Source organism: Gymnoscopelus braueri (assembly GCF_963280865.1).
Source record: "Gymnoscopelus braueri genome assembly, chromosome: 16".
NCBI lineage: Eukaryota > Metazoa > Chordata > Actinopteri > Myctophiformes > Myctophidae > Gymnoscopelus > Gymnoscopelus braueri.
In genome coordinates, this window is record NC_137616.1 from 6,186,532 (window position 1) to 6,207,299 (window position 20,768).

A 20,768-nucleotide genomic window follows, 5' to 3' on the forward strand; every position below is an offset into this window, starting at 1 on the left:
ACCCCCACTACATATTGTATAAAATTGTGTTGCAGATTAAACTTTTTCATAGATTTAACAGATAGTTTCATAGACTTGTTTCACTGCACTATAATCAGTGTTGGATTCATGTTAATGTGTATTTTCAGACATTTAACCACTTACTTACCGTCAATACTTAGTAAACTTGATACTTAGTAAACTTGACCTTTCATTCTGTACTTGGTCTGTTCTTTCTTTCCAAAAATAGCCGATCTACAAGTTCACAACGCCTCACAGCGCGAGGTTTTATATCGGCTATTTTTGGCTAAAGTTCTCCTCAGAATAGGGATGCTATGGTTCAAGTGGTTAAAGTAAAGAAAAAAGAATCCTATCACGCAAAGATTTGGCGGCCCCCCCTGTTGTAGCTCTGAGGACCCCCTAGGAGTCCCGGACGCCCTGCTGAAGACCCCTGGTATACAGTATAGTTATTTTCCACCACATGTCAGTCAGAGTGTGAGGTGGGCATAGACTTTAAACTAGCGACTGGAAGCTAGTATTTATGACAATGTTTATTGAAGTAATAAAATCAAGTGTAAAGTTGGGCAAAAACCCATCCGCTTGAATGGAGCCTAATTGCTTCCGACACCAGCAGGGGTGAAACAGTGAGACATTCATATGAACTGTCACTTCCTATATAGCCTAAAATTTTCAAGCCAGATGCTAGCCCCTTGGTCTGGACACCAGAGTATATAAAACAGCACAGAAGAAGAGGACACGAGGCGTCTCAGATAAAGAGCAGAAGGTCGTTGACGCACCAGTCCCCCGCCACACTGCCACCGCCGCAACAAAACACGCCCTTGATCGCAGACGCCACCGGATGGGAAGGTCAGTGACATCACACGCGGCCGCGCCGAGTGACTCAGACTAATTATGGTCTCAACCTCCTGATCCCGCTCCGTTTGACTCCCCCTCCACCTCACCCACCTGACATTTACACCCGCGACATTTTCACAATCTCTTTTAAATCTCTCTTCATCGTACCGACACGCTCTCTTTCACACACACACACGCGCACACACACATTTAGTACTAGCAGCCTTGAAAGACCTGCAATAAATTCAACCAACATTATTAACTACTTAAAACCCTATATACTTCATTTACCGGGGTCCCCCAGGGGTCTATACTTGGACACTTTTTTTCCCCTGTACACCAAATCTCTTCACTGGAAATGGCCGATCTACAAGCTCTCCTATTTTCGCAAAATGTTCGCATGCATGAGATGCAGAGAATATGGATGCTGAGGTTCAAGTGGTTAATCTCTCTTCCTCAAACTGTCGCTGTCTGTCTGTCTGTCTGTCTCTCTCACACACACACACACACACACACACACACACACACACACACACAGTGTCATCTGCACATCATTTAGTATTTGATTATTTCTTTTTGGCAAAAGATGTACAAATAAAATCACAGTATAACTTAAACCCGGAATAACACATTAAAGTGTAATTAAACACAATAATCCTACTACTATAATGGAAATGACCTCCAAAAGTACGTCCGGGGTTGCTCAGCACAGGATCACTCGATTTGCCTCCAAACTTGCCACAGACTGTTGATCAGTGCTTTGGCTAATACTTAGGCTTCTTTCCCCGCCTTCAATGTACTTACATATTGTTTATAGCGGTGTCACGATACGCCTAATCCACGATTCGATTCGACTTTCGATTTTAAGGTCACGATTCATATTTTTATATATATATTATGATATATATTTTTTAAACGTATTTTTTTTCAGCTTTGAGGGCTATATGATTATTAATTTAGGCTATTGTCTTGATTTGTAAAGAAAAACACATGTTTCTCAATAAGTCCCTTTTATTTGAATAATATCAAATGAGAATAACAAAAAGGGTTTTATGCCCTTACAACAACTGTCATTTTCAGATTCTTCTTTAAGATGAGTTAACAACAACATTCTTGTGAAGCTCTATAACTAAATAAAATCTAAATACAAAGTTGAACATGTAAGAAAAAAGGATCCAAAGACAACTGTTATTTGGCTACATGTTCTTAAACATCTTAAAGTATGTTCACATTGTTTGAACAGGTAAGAGCTTTAACAAACAAGAAATGTGAATAATAAGCTAAGCCAGGGGTCTTCAACAGGGTTTCTTTTTTTTTTTACCTTAACCCCATCCCTTTTCTGAGGTGAACTTTAGCCAAAAATAGCAGATCTACAAGCTCACAACGCCTCGCGGGAAAAAGAGAAGACAGAGCAACTATCAATGTGGAGCATAATCGACAAACGGTAGCCGTTTTGTCAACAACGCGTCGGGTGCCCTCATAATTCACTGGGAAGCGAAAATATTGTCAGACTTTTGACTTAAAGGGTTTTCCAATTCTTCCGTTTGTGTATCATCATTACCATCACTGGCTTCAGCAGTGGCCATGGTGAAATGTAAAGTAGTAGTACAGACGCAACGCTACAGCGGTCTCTCTCTCTGTCCCCATCCAAACTCCTCTGTGGTGCGTGTGGGTTTGTCCTGTCGTCTTTTTTTTCTCCCCCGTCATAAGCACGCATGCGCGATGCACGGAGAAACACAACAGCGGCTCCATGAGCGGCTCAAGCATGGCTTCACCCGGACGTGCAATCGGATGTGCGCATGCGCGGGAGTATTTTTTTTTTAATTAACCCTTGAATCGCGATACGGCTTTTGATTTCGATACACTGTATCGAACGTCATTTTCGGTTCGATTTCGATATGTATCGAGTATCGTGACACCCTTAATATTGTACAATTAGTATAAAACTACATACATTTTAGCCACAGCAGCTTTCCTTCTTTTAGGCCGCAGCACCTTTATTTTGACCCCAGCCTACTGCGCATCTCCATATATGGCCAGTTGGATCACTGGTGCAACGTAGCTGTGATGTAGCTGATCGGGCCTAGATGTGAGGGCCACGAAGCGGCCCAAACCTCTAGTTTACTTAATGACAAAAAACATTGAAAAAACAACCTTAAATCCCTTACAAATACCAAACCATAAAAGCCCAAATTAAAGTGCATCACTAGCCTGCAGCTTTTGCCATAACACTCTGCTATAGTCCATATTCACACGGCGGCCATTTTGGAATATAACATTGCGTTGCTGTGGCAACTGGGGTGGCAACTGGGGTGGCATTTCATTGACTTAATGGCAATATGGCCGCCGTGTGAATATGGTCTATGGCATAACACTCATAGCTTTTGCCATAGCATAGCTATGGCATACTCATAGCATAGCTTTGCCATACTCATAGCATAGCTATGCCATACTCATAGCATAGCTTTGCCATACTCATAGCCATACTCATAGCATAGCTATGCCATACTCATAGCATAGCTTTGCCATACTCATAGCATAGCTATGCCATACTCATAGCATAGCTTTGCCATACTCATAGCATAGCCATACTCATAGCATAGCTATGCCATACTCATAGCATAGCTTTGCCATACTCATAGCATAGCTTTGCCATACTCATAGCATAGCCATACTCATAGCATAGCTATGCCATACTCATAGCATAGCTTTGCCATACTCATAGCATAGCTTTAGCACTCTTCTGACACGCTGAGGAAGACTTTTTTTTTTTATATAATTTTTATCCCTCGATTTTGTAACCCTTTTTTCACCCGGTGACAATTTGCTAAGTGATCCTGGGCACTACACTCCCCCCACCAGCCTAGGGAGGCCAGGGCCGAGCTCATGCCTCCTTCAATGCATGAAAGCCAACTGACCTTCTTGTCACCTGACAGGGGGGAGTTTCCCTGGTTGGACGTAGCGCGTGGAAGGAACACGTTATTCCAACCAGTTCCCTTCCCCTCCATCAGGCGCCCCGGCTGACCAGGGGGAGGCAGTATAGTGACCAGGATTACTACATGTTTTTGTGAGGGTATTAACTACCCTAGGAGACACGGGGAGAACATGCAAACTCCACACAGAGTAGGCCCTTTCGCCAACCCCACCTAGGGTATGGGCGCTGGTGACGCGGAGGAGAAGACACACCCCCAGCGCCCACAGCGTCCCCGGCGGGAATCGAACCCAGGACCTTCTAGCTGTGAGGGGACAGCGCTACCGACTGCGCCACCGTGCCCCTACGCTGAGGATGTCTTGACGCCGAAACACCTGTGTTTGCTGTGTCTGTGCCGTGTGAGCAAGCTATGTCTGGCTATTACTTTCTTACTGTGAATCTTCGTGAGCCGTGCACCCGGAAAACTGCATTATATACAGACAGAGTGCTCGTTTTTGTTTTCTACTGGTAGGCGTTTCAGTGGAGCAGCAGGAACATGCTTGGTGTCACTGACCTCTGGGTGTGTTTATGTGAACTATGGGCCAGTTAGTGTCAAGCTATGATTCACTCCGGCTACGTTCCACACCATGGGCGGAGAGGAAAGCAGAGCGGCATGGGGAAGAACCCAGACGCCGAGAAGGGGGCGTGGTCGGGGAGAGGAAGATAAAAGGGGGAGAGGAAGAGAGAGAGACAATGGTCTTGCGTGGCCAGATAGCTATTCCACAATCTCAGAATGCTATACAGCAGTGGTTCTCAAACTTTTTCGTGCCAAGGATAAATTGATATGTATGTGGCCGCTGACCCCCACCTGAAAATATGTTCTGCCAGGGACCCCCAGAAGCAAAGATTTGTGAAAAAAATGTTTGCCTTTTAAAAAAGAAGATTTAAAGATTTGCACACATTTTCAAGATTTTTCTAAAATAGCCAAAGCATAAAATATGGACAATGGGGTTAAAATGATTGTGACAATTTATTAACTAATTTTGCCGGGGACCCCCTGGTGAGCTTGTAGGTTTGCTATGTTGGCCACGGGTGACGTGCCATCGTAGGACAGAGGTTAACCCATTCAAACCGGGAAAGCATCTGTGTAATTTTAGATTTTAGCTATATATAGTAGCAACATAAGTCTTTTCAGAAAACTTTTAGGATTTAGAACAGTGGCTTAGAACAGTGGTTCTCAAAAAATAGCAGATCTACAAGCTCACAGCGTGTCACTTTGTGCCGCGCTGCAAGCTTGATCTGTTATTTTTGATCATTTTTGAAAAATGTTGAAAGTTTCCACAGCCAAATATATATAATTTTGGGGGGGGGTCCTCCTTGGCACGAAAAAGTTTGAGAACCACTGAAGAAAAAAGCCCCCCCCCCCTTCTATGCTGATCATGTGATCAGTGACATACGCAAGGTGTACTTTTGGCTCCTCCCCCTCAGCCAAAAGTACACCTTGCGTATGTCACTGATCACATGACCTCAATTAATTCTCCAGTTCTAGGCAACATAGAGGGGGGAGGACTTTTTTCTTATTTCCACACAACAGCTCTAAGGTGTATTAAAGACATAGTTCAATGTTGAAAATGAGTGGTCTTCCCCTTTAATGGCTTAAATGAAGCATTTAGGGACACAGAAAAGCAGAAAGAGAAAAAGGCAGGGTGTGTAAAGCTGTAGGGAGAGGTCGCTCAGTGAAAGGTGTTGTGTTTGAGCTGGCGGTCGGTTGGTTAGTTCCCCTCGCAGACAGGCTGATATGAAGCTCTGTGTGTGACAGAGCAACCAAGCCAGCCATCCAGCCTGCACACCTGAGGAGTAAACATGACACACACTGATAGACCCTGACACAGGAAGATAAGCCCCCCCACACACACACACACACACACACACACACACAAACACAATGCCTGCTTCTATATCCATTCCCCACACACACGCTACACGCACACAGACAGGTTTGTACTAAATACTACTATAATTCTGAGGACAAAACATTTAGGACTAAGTATTTAAAAAAGATTGCAGATCTATACAAGCTCAGCATTTTTTTGGGATGTGTGTGACATTGGCGCACAACTAAGTATAAAATAGGGAAAAATCTATAACCCTAACACCTAAAACCTAACATCTATTATGTCTAATCCTAACCCTTCACCTAAATCTAACCTCTAAATGTCTAATCCTAACCCCTAAAGCTATAACCTATATGTCTAATCCTAACCCTAACACCTAAAACCTAACCTCTACATGTCTAATCCTAACACCTAAAACCTAACCTCTAAATGTATAACCCTAACACCTAAAACCTAACCTCTAAGGGCCCCATTCTCAGGCCAAAAATTCCCCGTTAAATCGGGATAATGGACCTGCGCCGCCCCAATAGGTTATTCTAGCACCTGCTCTACCCGTCACCATTATGCCGACGCCGTTATTTGCGCGTGGAGGTGTGCCCGTGGGCGTGTTGCTGCTATATCCCCCACATTGAAATTCTCAACCCACACATGGGTACGGCTTGGGGAGGGGGGATAGTGGATTCTAAAAGCACCCGCTGGTTTATAAAATCACCCGTCAAGTGCACACAGACACTACAATGGCTTTGTGCGTTGGACCATGAGCCATGTTGCCAGCCTTGGAGAGAAATAAGCAACCGTCCGCAGGTCTATGAAAACAAAAAGAAGCAACTAGCCACATGAGCACTTCAAACTACTAACTAGAGCTTTCATATCCCCTAAATATTTCAGCCTGGCTCGACTAATAATTGACAAATTAGACCCAGCCCAGCCCGTCAGTCATTTTTCTAAAGAAGCCTTATTTCTCATTAAATCTTGGTAATTCGTTAAGAACAGGAGTCATTCTACCCTAACAGTCTATATTTTATTTAAAAAACAGCTTGGAGCAAATAGGGCTATATAAATATATACACTTCCCCATAACCATTTTAAAAATGATTATGGTTATTCTATGAAATATATGTTTCATAGAATAACCGTAATCATTTTTGCAATGGAGAAATCACAATGTTACCTTCTGGCCGCTGCCTGTGCTTTCATTTGAAGAAGTAATCCAACATTTACTTTGAGGTGAAAAAGACATGAAGAAAGTTCTGAAGATCCATTATTTATGTCATGTTATGGTTTAAACTTTAAAGGGAGCTGCGTCATGACAAGACAGTGATTGATTTGACCTAGGCTACTTTAGCGTTGCGCTGCCCTGTTGATTAATTATTTGGCATCAGCTGTGTAGGAATATATAACTATTTTAAATGGCTTTCATATACTATTCCGGATCTGACTAATATGACAAGCTTATTGTGAACACAATATGCTACAAATTAATATAAAAATGTATTTGGATAAAAAAAAAAGAAGAAGGAAAACAAGCCCAATGTGGCTTATAATAATCAGACCAGGCAACAGTGCAGACAGGTAGATAGGCTAGAGCATATATTGGATCGGGATGACGGCTAGCGCAGTCTTCTCTTAAAGGCAATGGCTTCTGGCACGGTGATTGGTTTTATCATTGTAACGCCCAAACCACACCTATGCATAATGTAACGGGTAGCTCAGGTGTTTGGCGGGTGAGGGGGGTGCCATAGAATACCGAATTTTGCGGGGAAACGCCTCTTGCCTAGTCCGAAATCCCTAATTAGTGGTTTGTTCAAATCTGGCTCTGAATAGAGCCCTAAATGTATAACCCTAACACCTAAACCTAACCTCTACATGTCTAATCCTAACCCCAACACCTAAAGCTAACCTCTATATGTCTAATCCTAACCATGACACCTAAATCTAACCTCTAAGTGTCTAATCCTAACACCTAAAATCTAACCTCTATATGTCTAATCCTAACCCCAACACCTAAACCGAACCTCTATATGTCAAATCCTAACCCCAACACCTAAAGCTAACCTCTATATGTCTAATCCTAACCATGACACCTAAATCTAACCTCTAAGTGTCTAATCCTAACCCTAACACCTAAAACCTAACCTCTATATGTCTAATCCTAACTCTAACACCTAAATCTAACCTCTAAGTGTCTAATCCTAACACCTAAAACCTAACCTCTACATGTCTAACCCTAACCCCTAAACCTAACCTCAGGGCCGCATTAACCGCGGAACTTAGTGGAACTTGTGTTCCACGGCCTGCAGCCTGCAGGGGCCCTGTGTGAATTATGTATTTAAAAAATATATATATTATTGATTTTTTTTAAAAATTTATATTATTTTATTTTAATATTATATATATATTATTATTATTATTATTATTTATAAAAATGTATACATTCGGGCCCTGCTGTGTGAATTATATATATTTAGAAACATATGTTGCTCGCAGAACAGATGCAAACCTCTTGCATACCGTCGCTGGTACTGATGTGTCACTTCTACTTCCTGTAAGTAGACAAAAAAATAAAACTACTGTCGAGTAATCTTTACAAGTGGCTCTTATTTTGAAATCCTCCGCTTTTAGGGTAAGTTTGTTTCTGTTAACCAGTTTGACTCTGCTATCATGGTCTGTGACAGCAACACAAATAAACAAGAACCATGTGGATTAAACGCAAGATTTAGGCCAACGTTCATACTGTATTTACGATATGAAAACCAGCTCCTGTGACTTAAACATTGTACAAACTCTGGAAGTGCTGTGCGTTAAACTCTTTGAACCTCGGCGCAGCATGGTGAGTTAATCTTACAATGAAGATGTGTGTGCGTGTGTGTGTTTGTTTGAAGTAGGCTTAGCTTAGACTGTATCTCACGTGCTGTGTTTGAATAATGTAGCTCACAGTTGTTAATGTCATCTCTGTCTGTCTGTCTGTCTGTCTGTCTTAGTGCTACCATAATGTACACTGTGAAAATCTAAATGAAATATTCTTATTTGTACTGTGCAAATAGCTGAATAGGATGGGGTAGTAGGTCTACGCTACTGTATTTTAACATCAGTCAGTCATAATGGTGAGCCATAATATTATTTTCTGAGGTGGTAAAAAGGTTGAGTACCACTGCGGTAGACTTCAATAGGTCTTTTTGCTTTAACTTTTCAAGTATATTTCAGAGCCTGTACTTTTGTACTTTTACTTGAGTAATTAGTTGAATGAGTACTTTTACTAAAGTCGCTTTTTACATAAGTAAATGTATCTGAGGCTACTTCTACTTTAAGTAAAGAAAGTGAGTAGTACTTTTCCCATCTCTGCTGAGTATTGTTTTCTCAATTCTAAACTTGAATTGTTGAATTTCTTATGAAGAATAGGAAAATAAATATGAAACATTTGTTACCCATCTCATCACCATATGTCTAGTAGCCTACGACTGTAATGACCATAAAGTAACCTCCTTAATAATAAACGTAATTTGTAATGATAGACACTGTAATTATAGCATAGACTGAAGTTGGAAAGGCTGTGCCCAGTGCCTGTGTCAGCACCGATCGTGCAGGCGGTGGCACGTGCACCAAACGCACGTGCGCGTGAACGCACCCAATATTGTCCTTGTCCGATTAATGTTGAGGGGGGGCCTTTGATTTGGTGTAGTTCCACGGCCCTGAGGGGCCTTAATGCGGCCCTGCCTAACCTCTACATGTCTAATCCTGACCCCAACACCTAAACCTAACCTCTATATGTCTAATCCCAACTCTAACACATAAAGCTAACCTCTATATGTCTAATCCTAACCATGACACCTAAATCTAACTTCTAAGTGTCTAATCCTAATCCCAACACCTAAATCTAACTTCTAAGTGTCTAATCCTAATCCCAACACCTAAATCTAACCTCTAAGTGTCTAATCCTAACCTGCTTTTTTCTAATTGTATACCCATCTAAAAATCTTTTTTTTAACAACAAAACAACCAGGTAAAGGATCCTCACAATGTCTAATTCTACTATATACTTGTGTGCAGTGCCGCTTTAGAGTCCACGGGGGCCCTAAGCATGATACGGGACATGCGCGCGCGTGCATGTTTCCCCCGCGCGCGCGCAAAGCTTTTTTTTCGCGGTTCTGGGCGGATTGGGTCCGTTTTTTTCGCAGTTCTGGGCAGATTGTTTTTTTTTTTTTTTTCTCTCTGGTAGGCGGGGCCCCACGCAAGGCGGGGCCCCACGCAGCCTGCGTAGTGTGCGTGTAGGGAGAAGCGGCCCTGCTTGTGTGGGGACATTTGGTCCTCACAAGACCAGTATAGTGACACAGACAGTCAGTCAGTCAGTCAGTCAGTCAGTCAGTCAGTCAGTCAGTCAGTCAGTCAGACAGACAGACAGACAGACAGACAGACAGACAGACAGACAGACAGACAGACAGACACATAACTACTTGCTCCAGTGTCTGACAGCCTTCAGCCCTCACCACTGGACACCCTTCACCATCCAGCCAAGCAGCAGGTGTAGAGTGTAGTACTGGGATGGTTCAACACCACAGAGCATGACTCAGTTCAACTGGAGGGGAGTTCAGGCTAGAGTAGCTCTGGTCCATAGTTTTAGAAGTAGTTCTCCTTAACACTATGTTACTTCTAGCCGTTGCCCAAACACCCCCGGTAGGCGGTAGCACAGCGGCCGCAGCCTCTGGTCTGTAGTAAAAACAAAAAAATACACTTTCGCTACTCACCACAACAAAGGCGGTTTTATGGAGTTGAAAGCCTACTTTCCTTAGTGGGAACACTGATTGACTCTTTGCGCAGGGGAGTAACAAAACATTGTTTCCCATCCGGTGGATTATTTTACATTTTGGTCAAAAAGTTTATTTTAAACGTGAGGTGGTGGGCTCTGAGTGTTCCCACTAAGGAAAGTAGGCTTTCAACTCCATAAAACCGTCTTTGTTTTGGTGAGTAGCGAGAGCGTTTTTTTTTTTTTTTTACTAAAGACGAGAGGCTGGGGTGTGCGCGCAACGGCTCGAAAGTATCATAGCGGAGTAGTTCACCCAAAAAAATACTTATTTTCTATCAATTACACACATTTTTATTATCTTTTCATTTCCTCCGTTTTGTTTTTAATCATTATTTCAGAAGATTTTCAAACATTTCCCCCCCCTCCCAAAAAAAAAACAAAGAAATTCCTGAAATTAGGAAGAGAAAATAACATATGCAGATCTACAAGCTCACAACTCGTTGCTGCGGGAAAGTTCACATTTTCCTCTCCGACGAGTATATTTTGAATCCTCTTATCAAAACACTTAACAAAAATTGTTTGTTTCACTATTTTATTTAGCCTATTATTAATTCTGGCAGTCTGTATACGTGCACGCACGTGTTTGGTAAGTTTGCGCACACGCATTCAGAATCAGAATCAGTTTTATTGTCACATCACAGGTTTACAAGGTAAAAAAGTGGGTGAAATTCATTTTAGTGCAGCTTAAAAAACAACACCACAGCAGCCGTAAACGATGAACTGGCATGAACGATGGCATGAAACAGGGCGGCAACAGCGTTGCCTCTCAATGTACATGAACAACAAACATGACCATGAACAACAAACATGACCATGAACAACATGGCGCTAAACGATCCCTCATATCAAAGTTGGGTGGGTAGGTAAGTGAGGGTGCGGGGTAGGATGGAATGGAGTAGAGCCATTAGATAGCCATTTTCACACTGTATTTCGCTGGGGGGAAAAAGTCCAGTTTTTTTTGGTGTGGGGGGGTCCAAATCGATCCTAATAATCCGAAGCAGACAATTTGTCTACTATTTATACTGTAGTGGGCCATCCAGTCTGTCTATGCCCGCTCTAATCATGGTCAAATCGCCTCGCAGTGCGGTCATATCGCCGCGCAGAGCAGCGGCTCGCTCAGCGTTGCCTCTGGCTTCGTCCGCCGCACGTGCCATGATGTTGTCCAGCTTGATGTCCAGCCCCCGGACCCTCTCGTTGGTGTTATCCATCTCGTGCCTTAGTTCAGTGATGTTGCCCAGCTTGACGTCCAGTTTGGGGATCCACTCGGTGATGTTATTCATGTCGCGTTTCAGCTCAGTGGTCACACCTGTCTGAGTAGCCAGCGCTCTGCTCGACTCCGCTCCGTCCAGGACAGCTCTCTTGCCAATTTTTCGATACACAAGTGCAATGCCCGCTCCAATCAGCAAGAAACCTGTTATCATACAAGCCACATGCATCGGTCGTAGAGGACGAATGGGGGTCGCGTGACTTGGTATAGGGTCTAAGTCTATTTTGGGGGTCGCCAGCCAAAAAGGTTGAGAACCACTGGTCTAGGAGGACCCTCCAAAATGGTGATCAGCATCAGACCCAAAAACACTGACATTGGTCGTTCTCTAATCAAGACCACAAGGCCTGACAGTTGAGCTGGAGGGGGAGGGGGTTCAGGCTGGTATAAACCAGCCTCCCACCATTATTCATCTGGTCATAACTATTACCCTTTTATATTAATTATCATCCCGCTGAGCTGTGATTGAGCATCTCTCCCAGCCCACCTTTAATGATCTAAGGACATATATCTTGGACACGCTGAGAAATGAATAATGATTCCTATAGCCTATATACCGCTGAGGATAAATCATAAGCGTTATGTGCAAAACGGGTTATGAAGAATTCTCTCTAGGTAGAGCATAAATTCCAGAGCGTCAACGTGGCAGCAGGAGAGTAGTGGTGTTCCTATGGCCTTTAATGTTTTCCACCAACGCCTCAGTAGTGATGGGTCGTTCATGATGGATTCTTTCAAAAGAACTAGTTCATGGCCGTGAACGTAAACGAACCCGTTCGGGGCATGAACAATTTAGTTCATGCCCCCCGTCCCCTCCCCCCGTACACAGGACGGGAGGGCGGCCTGTGCGCACAACGTGCGCTCTCGCGATAAGTGTTTTTCACTAGACAATAGCGCTACTGAACGGCGAACGTGAAAGAATCATCATTGAACGGATCATTGCCGTGAACATGAACAAAATCGTTCGTTCACTGAAATGAACGTTTGTTTTTCCCCACCACTACTGCTGGTGGTTAGACTTCAGAGTGTCGGCCCTGAGATGGGGAGGTCAGGGTTCGACCCCCCGGCCTGGTCATACCAAAGACTATCATAAAGATGGGACCCAATGCCTCCCTGCTTGGCACTCAGCATCAAGGGTACGTCACACATGTGGTGGAGACGTTGTTACTTATACCCATAGAGTACTGAGTGTAATGCTTATTGTATCATCAAGACATAGGCCATGATTTTGTGAATGTAACCTTAAGGTACGGTAAGTGATATTTTTGGGTTAAAACAAAAAGTATTTTGTTAAAAGGTTAAAGCACTATATTCTGATAGTAATCATTGCTAAAGAGTGTTTGTTCAGTAACAGGAGTCTCCCCGTCTCTCAAGCTCTTTAATAAACAGAAAATACATTTTCCGGTAAGTGTCAACATCTCAGCCAATCAGGAGAAAGTACCCATTTTTAAGCTTCATTTTTATAGTGTTCCAGTTCCAATTTTGCCTGCTCATTTCTTGTCATCACTTCCAATTTCACTTGTTTAATCTATATCCTGATTGAGTTCTCTATCCTGATTGGATCAAATTGGAAATTAAACTGAAACTGAAACTAAAATGCATTTTCTGTTTTATAAAGAGCTGGAGAGACAAGGAGACTCCTTTTACTGAACAAACACTCTATAGCAATGAGTACTATCAGAATATAGAGCTATTTAACACTTATTTTAACCAAAGAAAATCACTTACCCTACCTTTAACTGTACCTTTAATATTTGTGTCCTTGTATGCTCTGCCTTATGTGGACATTAATACATTCGTAAAATGTGTGTGTGTGTGTGTGTGCGTGCGTGCGTGTAGTTTATTGCCGTGGCCCGTATCTAATGTTCTATGGTTTATTGCTGTATTTATTGTTTATTGTTGTGCAATCTTTTACTTTATTACTTTATTACTTCTGCTGTAACACCTGAATGTACCCCCTGTGAGATTAATAAAGTGTTATCCTATCCTATAGTTGTAGGGGCGGTATGTGCAGGACAGCAGTAGTAGTAGTAGTAGTAGTAGTAGTAATAATAATAATAATAATAATACTTAATTTACTCAATTTATTAAGTACAAAACAAGGTTTCAGAATGCTTTACATAAAACTGAACAAACAAAATACAACAGAATGAAAACGAGTCACGTGAGAAATAAAAACATTTGAGAATCTAACTAAATATATTCTAAATTGTAAATTATGGAAAGGCCTTTTGATAAAAGGTACGCTTTAAGAAGTAATTTAAAAGACGGCAGTGTTTTATCAAGAATGAGGCCCTCAGGCAAGTTGTTCCAGAGACAATTAAGGAGCCCTTTGCCTTCGCTCTTCTGATTCTGCCTCCACTCAGGAACAACAAGCACTGTCTAGTACTGTAGTAATTGGGTCTGTCACCATTATACATTTAAGGACGATTAATTGCCACACAAATAATTGCAATTAACGATTTCATTATGTTTTTGGCATTGGACCATATGAAAACAAGTTTAATTTCTGTTTTAGTTTTTAGACTTCATAATCACAAATTGCACAGGGCAGATATGATAAATAACTTAAATATACAAAGAAATTACTGATACATTTAATAATCTTATATTTAAAATAAATGTAAAAACAGCGTAAATGGCTGTTCCACAAGTTTACAACACGTGTTGCAAGCTGTAACAGAAATGGCAGACTATAGCGGTGGCCAATAGCTAATAGTGGTAAACATAAAGAGATCTTCAAATGTCCTTTTATCATACTTTTTTTTTACTTAATAATGTGTCAAAGTCATTGATCAGACCAATATTGCATGTTTCACTCCTACTATACTGCAATTATTTGACAGCTAAATAAATAAAAATGGAAATACTCAAGTGAAGTAAAAGTACCTCAAATTTGACTTAAAGCGGCACTATATAAAAAAAAAATTATGAATAAAATGTAATTCTGTCCAATCTGTATGGTAGAGCATGTTAATACAATCACTAATACAATTGGGGTGGCTGTATTGTGTCTCCCTGCTCTTCTAATGAGATATTCAAAACGTGTCAAAGGACACAGGATCTGACACGATTTTTGACCTGAAGTTCAAGATTCAATTTATCCCCTGAGCAAGCAGGTAAAACAAATCCAGGGTAGAAGAGGAAAGTTACATAGGGCTGCTTTAAGTACAGTACTGTTAGTAAATGTTGTTAGTTACAGCACTTTCCACCACTTTCAAATCTAGCCAAGGGGTCCCTCAGAGTTAACTCTCAGAGTAACAAATAGATAAATAAATCAACACTGAATTTTGCTGTGTTGTAGCGATTAGAAAGAAACTTTTCTTCTTCTTTCTTTCTTTTTTTGGCTGGTAGCGATGCTTTCAAAAGAACACACACTATATAGTAGATGATATTTTTAGGGGCCAATATTCCTCTTTCAGAATCCATAATAAAAACGCCTCTCTTAACTGCACCAGCATCGCTCATCAAAACACTTATAATTTCCATTGACTCTCCTCCATTGATCTCTCTATCTGTTTATGCGCGCGCTGCCTAATCAATGCCACGCTTTGGCTCTAAACTGATCCCTATCATTCTCAATTACAGCCACCGCGGGCCGGGCCTTTGCTGATACCCCGTGGCCTTTAACGCATTAAGAACGGGAAAGCATCTTTTAACCACTTTTTAACCATTATCTTATTACTTTGGGCTATTCAAAAATAGCAGATATACAAGCTCTTCGGTGCCGCGCTATGAGCTTGTAGATCTGCATTTTTTTTTTAAATCATGAAGATTTGTGCAATTCTTTGAATATATATATTTTTTAAAGCGAACATTCGTAACTGAAATCTTTGCTTCTGGGGGGATTCTACAAATGTCTTCTAAATCCTAACAGTTTTTTGAAAAAAAACTTAAGTTGCTATAATCAGCGGTTCTCAAACATTTTCATGTTAAGGCCTCCAAGATGATATGTATTTGGCCGTGGCCGCGGACCCCCACCCAATATGTTGTTCCAGGGACCCCCCAGAAACAAAGATTTGAGTTTAAAAATGTTCGCTTTAAAAATATATATATTCAAAGATTTGCACAAATCTATTTAAATTATTTATTTTTATTTAATTGTATTATTATTTATTATTTATATATTTAAAAAAAAATAGCAGATCGCTATGAGCTTGTATATCTGCTATTTTTGAATAGAGAAAATAAATCTTAAAATGACAGATGCGTTCCCGGTTTAAATGGGTTAAATATGTGGACTCGGCATCATGTTAACTGCTATTGGATCCTCCGGTGGGCGGACAGGCTGGAATCAATAAGGCTGCAGAGAGACGCCTCTCTCTCGGCCTCTCCATCCTCAACAGCCGCAGCTGTTGAGTGGGCAGGTGATGCAGCCGACGGGCAAAAAAAAAAGAAGAAAAAAATAGACAAACAGACATCAGAGAAATTCCACTTGGGAAAGACCCGACTCTCTCAAGCTCTCAACACCAAACGGCGATGCAACTGTATGTATGGAAAAAGTACTACATTTTTTTTTACTTGAGTAAAAGTATCAATACTGCAATGTAGATATATATACCCTGTCACGAGTAGAAGTCCCGTATTCAAAATGTGCTTGAGGAAAAGTACAAGAATATCAGCGTCAAAATGTACTTCAAAGGACCAAAAGTAGAAAGTACTCATTGTGCAGAATGTCCCATTTCACATGTTCAAAATGTATAAAAAATCTTTTGAAAATAGTCGATCTACAAGCTCACAATGCTCACAATGCGACGCATTGTGAGCATTGTGTAAATACTGAAGAAAGTAAAGAAAATACCTCAATATTGTACTTAAATACAGTACTTGAGTAAATGTACTTAATTACTTGACACCACTTGGGAAAGACCCGTCTCTCTCAACACCAAACGGTACGGTATGCAACTGTAGGCCTATACTCTCTCTCCCTCGCTCGCTCGCGTGCGTCTGCTTAATCCTTAGCGTGCTGTCATCGCTTCGGGGGGAGAGAGACGTTTATATATATTTTTTGCAACCCCAGTCGTTTAACCTCTCGAGATGCCTGGAGAAATGTAGAATGTCCCCCAGGCCAACGTGAAGGGATTTTGCCAGGCAGAAAAAAACTGCATATGACTGTAATGTAATTTATATATCGCTGGTTGTCAACGTGGGATATCCGTGGCGCTGTGGACCCCCCCAGGGGGGGTCCTTGTGAAGTTATGGGCCTGTTACTCAGAGTGTATAAATGGATGGTTCCATTTAGACCATTGGTTGTCAAAGTGGGGTCCTTGTGGTGGTTCCAGGGGGTCCCCAGCATAATTACTTAATAGAGTCACAATCATTTTGGTTAACCACTTTAACCATATTTTATTCTTTGGCTATTACAAAATAGCAGATCTACAAGCTCATAGCGTGTCATTTCGTGCCGCGCAGCAAGCTTGTACATCTGCTATTTTTGAATATAAAAAAAAAAAAATAATAAATAAGAATAATTTAGCATTTTTTAACAAGTCCCTGTTACAAAACGTTTTCAGAAGGGGGTCCGCGCGGCCAAATACATGGAAGAGAACAGTTGAGGTGACCAGGAACATGAGCGTTCAACCAATTAATGATCCTTTAATTAGAACACACCAAGCTGTAGTTGTTGTTTATTCACTGAGAGAAAGTAAAACAGTACAACCACTTTTATTTTCAAGATTATGTACAGGTAGCAACACGAGTGTAAAATATGTTGGTATTGTGTCCTGCTCCACATTGAAGGAAGTTCGGAACAATACAAAAGAAAATGAATAGCAACTAGAAAAAGTGCTCCTCGGAGCACAGGTCTCCGCCAGGTCAGGTAGGTTATTGTGGCCTCCTGGTGGCGCTATAATAGGCCAATGTTTAAAGGGTACCATTTGTTCTTAGGCCTTGCACGGCAATCGGACACTGCATTCATGGTTTGAGGCATTTTGTGCAACATTTTTTTTTGCTAAATTAGACCGGCTGGTGGCGCTATAACAGGCCAATGTTAAAAGGGTGGCATTTGTTCCTCAACATAGTGTGAATGTGCGTGCAAAGTTTGACCGCCATCGGATGGTGCGTTCATGATTTGCGGAATTTTGTTCAAAACAAGCCACTACTGCAAACTTTAGATGTCAATCTTAGCCAATGAGGATGGAATATGAAAAATCAAACACATCCGTCTTGATCACATGACTATGGAGATCATGTGTACCGATTTGCGTGAAATTTGGATAAAATCGGAAGGAGTAATATAAAGAAATGTGTTTTACATAAGTCGGCCTCCTACATAAGTGGCATTTCTTCCTCGGCATAGTGGAAATATGCGTGCAAAATTTCACCGAAATTGCATGCTGTGTTCATGATTTGAGGCATTTTGTTGAAAATGGAGCACTCCTGCAAACTTTGGAAGCCATTTTTAGCCAATCAGGATGGAATATGAAAAATCTGAAAGACTAGTTTTGTTTAATGACTATAGAGATACTGTGTACCGATTTGCGAGATCTTTGGACACAATCTGTAGGAGTACTGTCAAAAAATATGTTTTGCACAAATCGGCCTCCTGGTGGCACTATAAAAGGCCCATGTGAAAAATTTGGGGCAGAAGTTCGGAATTGGCATCCAGGGAGTGTGTGTGCACAGTTTCGCTGCGATCAAGCCAACGGTGGCGGAGATTAGCTGGTGACAGACGGACAGACGGACACACGGACGGACGGACGGAGGGTAAAACATACTCTCTCGCCATGCCTTTCGGCCTGGCGGAGACAATAAGAAGATGAAGAAAATGATCATAGTACACTGTGGGGTCCGTGCCCTTGTAAGGTGCTGTGTGCATGGCTTCTATCTATCTGTCGTGTGTGTGTGTGTGTGTGTGTGTGTGTGTGTGTGTGTGTGTGTGTGTGTGTGTGTGTGTGTGTGTGTGTGTGTGTGTGTGTGTGTGTGTGTGTGTGTGTGTGTGTGTGTGTGTGTGTGTGTGTGTGTGTGTGTGTGCGCGTGTGAACTTTGCAACAGTTTTATGGTCCGTCAGTGCTCCTCCCCTTGCTTGATTCATCTGACATAAACCAGGAAACAGGGAGGTCAAAGTCTTTCCTCACTGATAACATGCTCTCTCTCACACACATATACGATTCCCCTTCAGGTCAAACACAACTTCCAGTGAGGAGGACAGACTGTCTTTCTACAGCTACAGGAGGGAATACTGACCCAGACCACTGGAACCTGCTGCTGACTCTGTCAGCTGAATGGACTTTAACAAGAACCACGATTCACAGTGAAAGTTAACTTCAGGGAACATTCTAGAGTAGGGAGTGTTACCACCACCGACTGACTTCCTGTATTGAGCAGAGCGTCTGTAGTTTCACTCAGAGACTAAATGGCTTCCAAGTTGTCTCTTTCAGAAGAGGATTTTTCCTGTCCTGTGTGTTGTGACATCTTTAAAGATCCCGTTGTCCTGTCATGCAGCCACAGCTTCTGTCAAACCTGTCTGCAGAAATGGTGGAGACAGAAGGGAATAAAGCAATGTCCGCTTTGTAAGAAAATGAATTCAATGGATCCTCCACTGTGTAACCTAGTTCTGAAGAACCTGTGTGAGGCCTTCATACACGAGAGACATCAGAGAGCTTCATCAGAATCTGAGGAGCTCTGCAGTCTGCATGCTGAGAAACTCAAACTGTTCTGTCTGGAATGTCAACAGCCAGTGTGTGTTGTGTGTCGAGATTCTAAAAAACACATCAACCACAGTTTCAGGCCCATCGATGAAGCTGCACTGGATCACAAGGAGGAAGTCCAGAAATCACTGGAGACTTTACAGGAGAAACTGAAGGTCTTCAATGAAGTCAAAACAAACTGGTCCACACACTTTAAGGTCCAGGCCCGGCACACAGAGAGGAAGATTAAGGAACAGTTTAAGAAGCTTCATCGATTTCTACAAGAGGAAGAGGAGGCCAGCATCACTGCACTGAGGGAGGAAGAGCAGCAGAAGAGTCGAATGATGAAGGAGAGGATTGAGGGTCTAAACAGAGGCATATTAACCCTTTCAAACACAATCAGAGCCATAGAGGAGGAGCTGAGAGCTGAACACGTCTCATTCCTGCAGAACTACAAGACCACAATGGAAAGAGTCCAGTTCACACTGCAGGACCCACAGCTGGTCTCAGGACCACTGATAGACGTGACCAAACACCTGGGCAACCTGACCTTCAGAGTCTGGGACAAGATGAAGGACATTGTCTCCTACACTCCTGTCATTCTGGACCCCAACACTGCCGATCCAAGCCTCATCCTGTCTGATGATCTGACCAGTGCGAGACCTGGAGAACAGCAGCAGCTTCCTGACAACCCAGAGAGGGTAAACTACTTTGGCTTTGTCCTTGGTTCTGAGGGCTTTAACTCAGGGACTCACAGCTGGGATGTTGAGGTTGGAGACAATGCAGACTGGGAAGTGGGTGTGATAGCAGAGCCTTTTCAGAGAAAGGATTTCCAGGTATTTTCCTTGTATATTTCAGACGTATCAATGTCCTTCATCTTGAAGCAGAAACCTCCGAGGATCAGAGTCCAGCTGGACTGGAATGAAGGAAAGCTGTCATTCTCTGACCCTGATACTAACACACACATAGAAACCTTCACACAAACTTTCACTGACACACTCTTTCCATTCATTTGCACCTGTGATGCTTCTGTCCCTGTGAAAATGTTACCAGGGAAGATCAGTGTTACTGTGGAACAATGCAGTTAGACATGATGATGGTAAGACATAAGTCTTTAAAGGGGAATATTACTCAGTTGTATATGTGATTGTGTTCTGGTCAGTGACAATCAACAATAAGTGTTTCCTAAAGCAACGCTCTGATCTATGATGTCATCAGAATGTCCATATTGTGATGATGTCATGTTATTATGGATATATTGGATGGATTATATCTATTGTTTCTAGTCAATAATCAATCATTCATTATTAGAATGATGTAACAATAACGTCATATAAAAGTATTATTATCAATTTGGGGGTCCTTGACATGAAAATGTTTGAGAACCACTGACTTAGACAGTGGTAATTTATTGAGGATTTGTTCACTGTAGATTGGA

General features: G+C 41.9%; 1 protein-coding gene across 1 annotated transcript; it reads left to right on the forward strand.

The window, feature by feature from the left end:
- Positions 1–19,037: 19,037 nt before the first annotated feature.
- LOC308102780 (nuclear factor 7, brain-like) lies at positions 19,038–20,418 on the forward strand (the record flags this gene model as incomplete). The annotated part of the gene is made up of 1 exon (XM_080452640.1): positions 19,038–20,418. Exon 1 carries the CDS (start codon positions 19,057–19,059, stop codon positions 20,416–20,418), a length of 1,362 nt encoding a protein of 453 aa, XP_080308766.1. The 5' UTR covers positions 19,038–19,056.
- Positions 20,419–20,768: the final 350 nt, after the last annotated feature.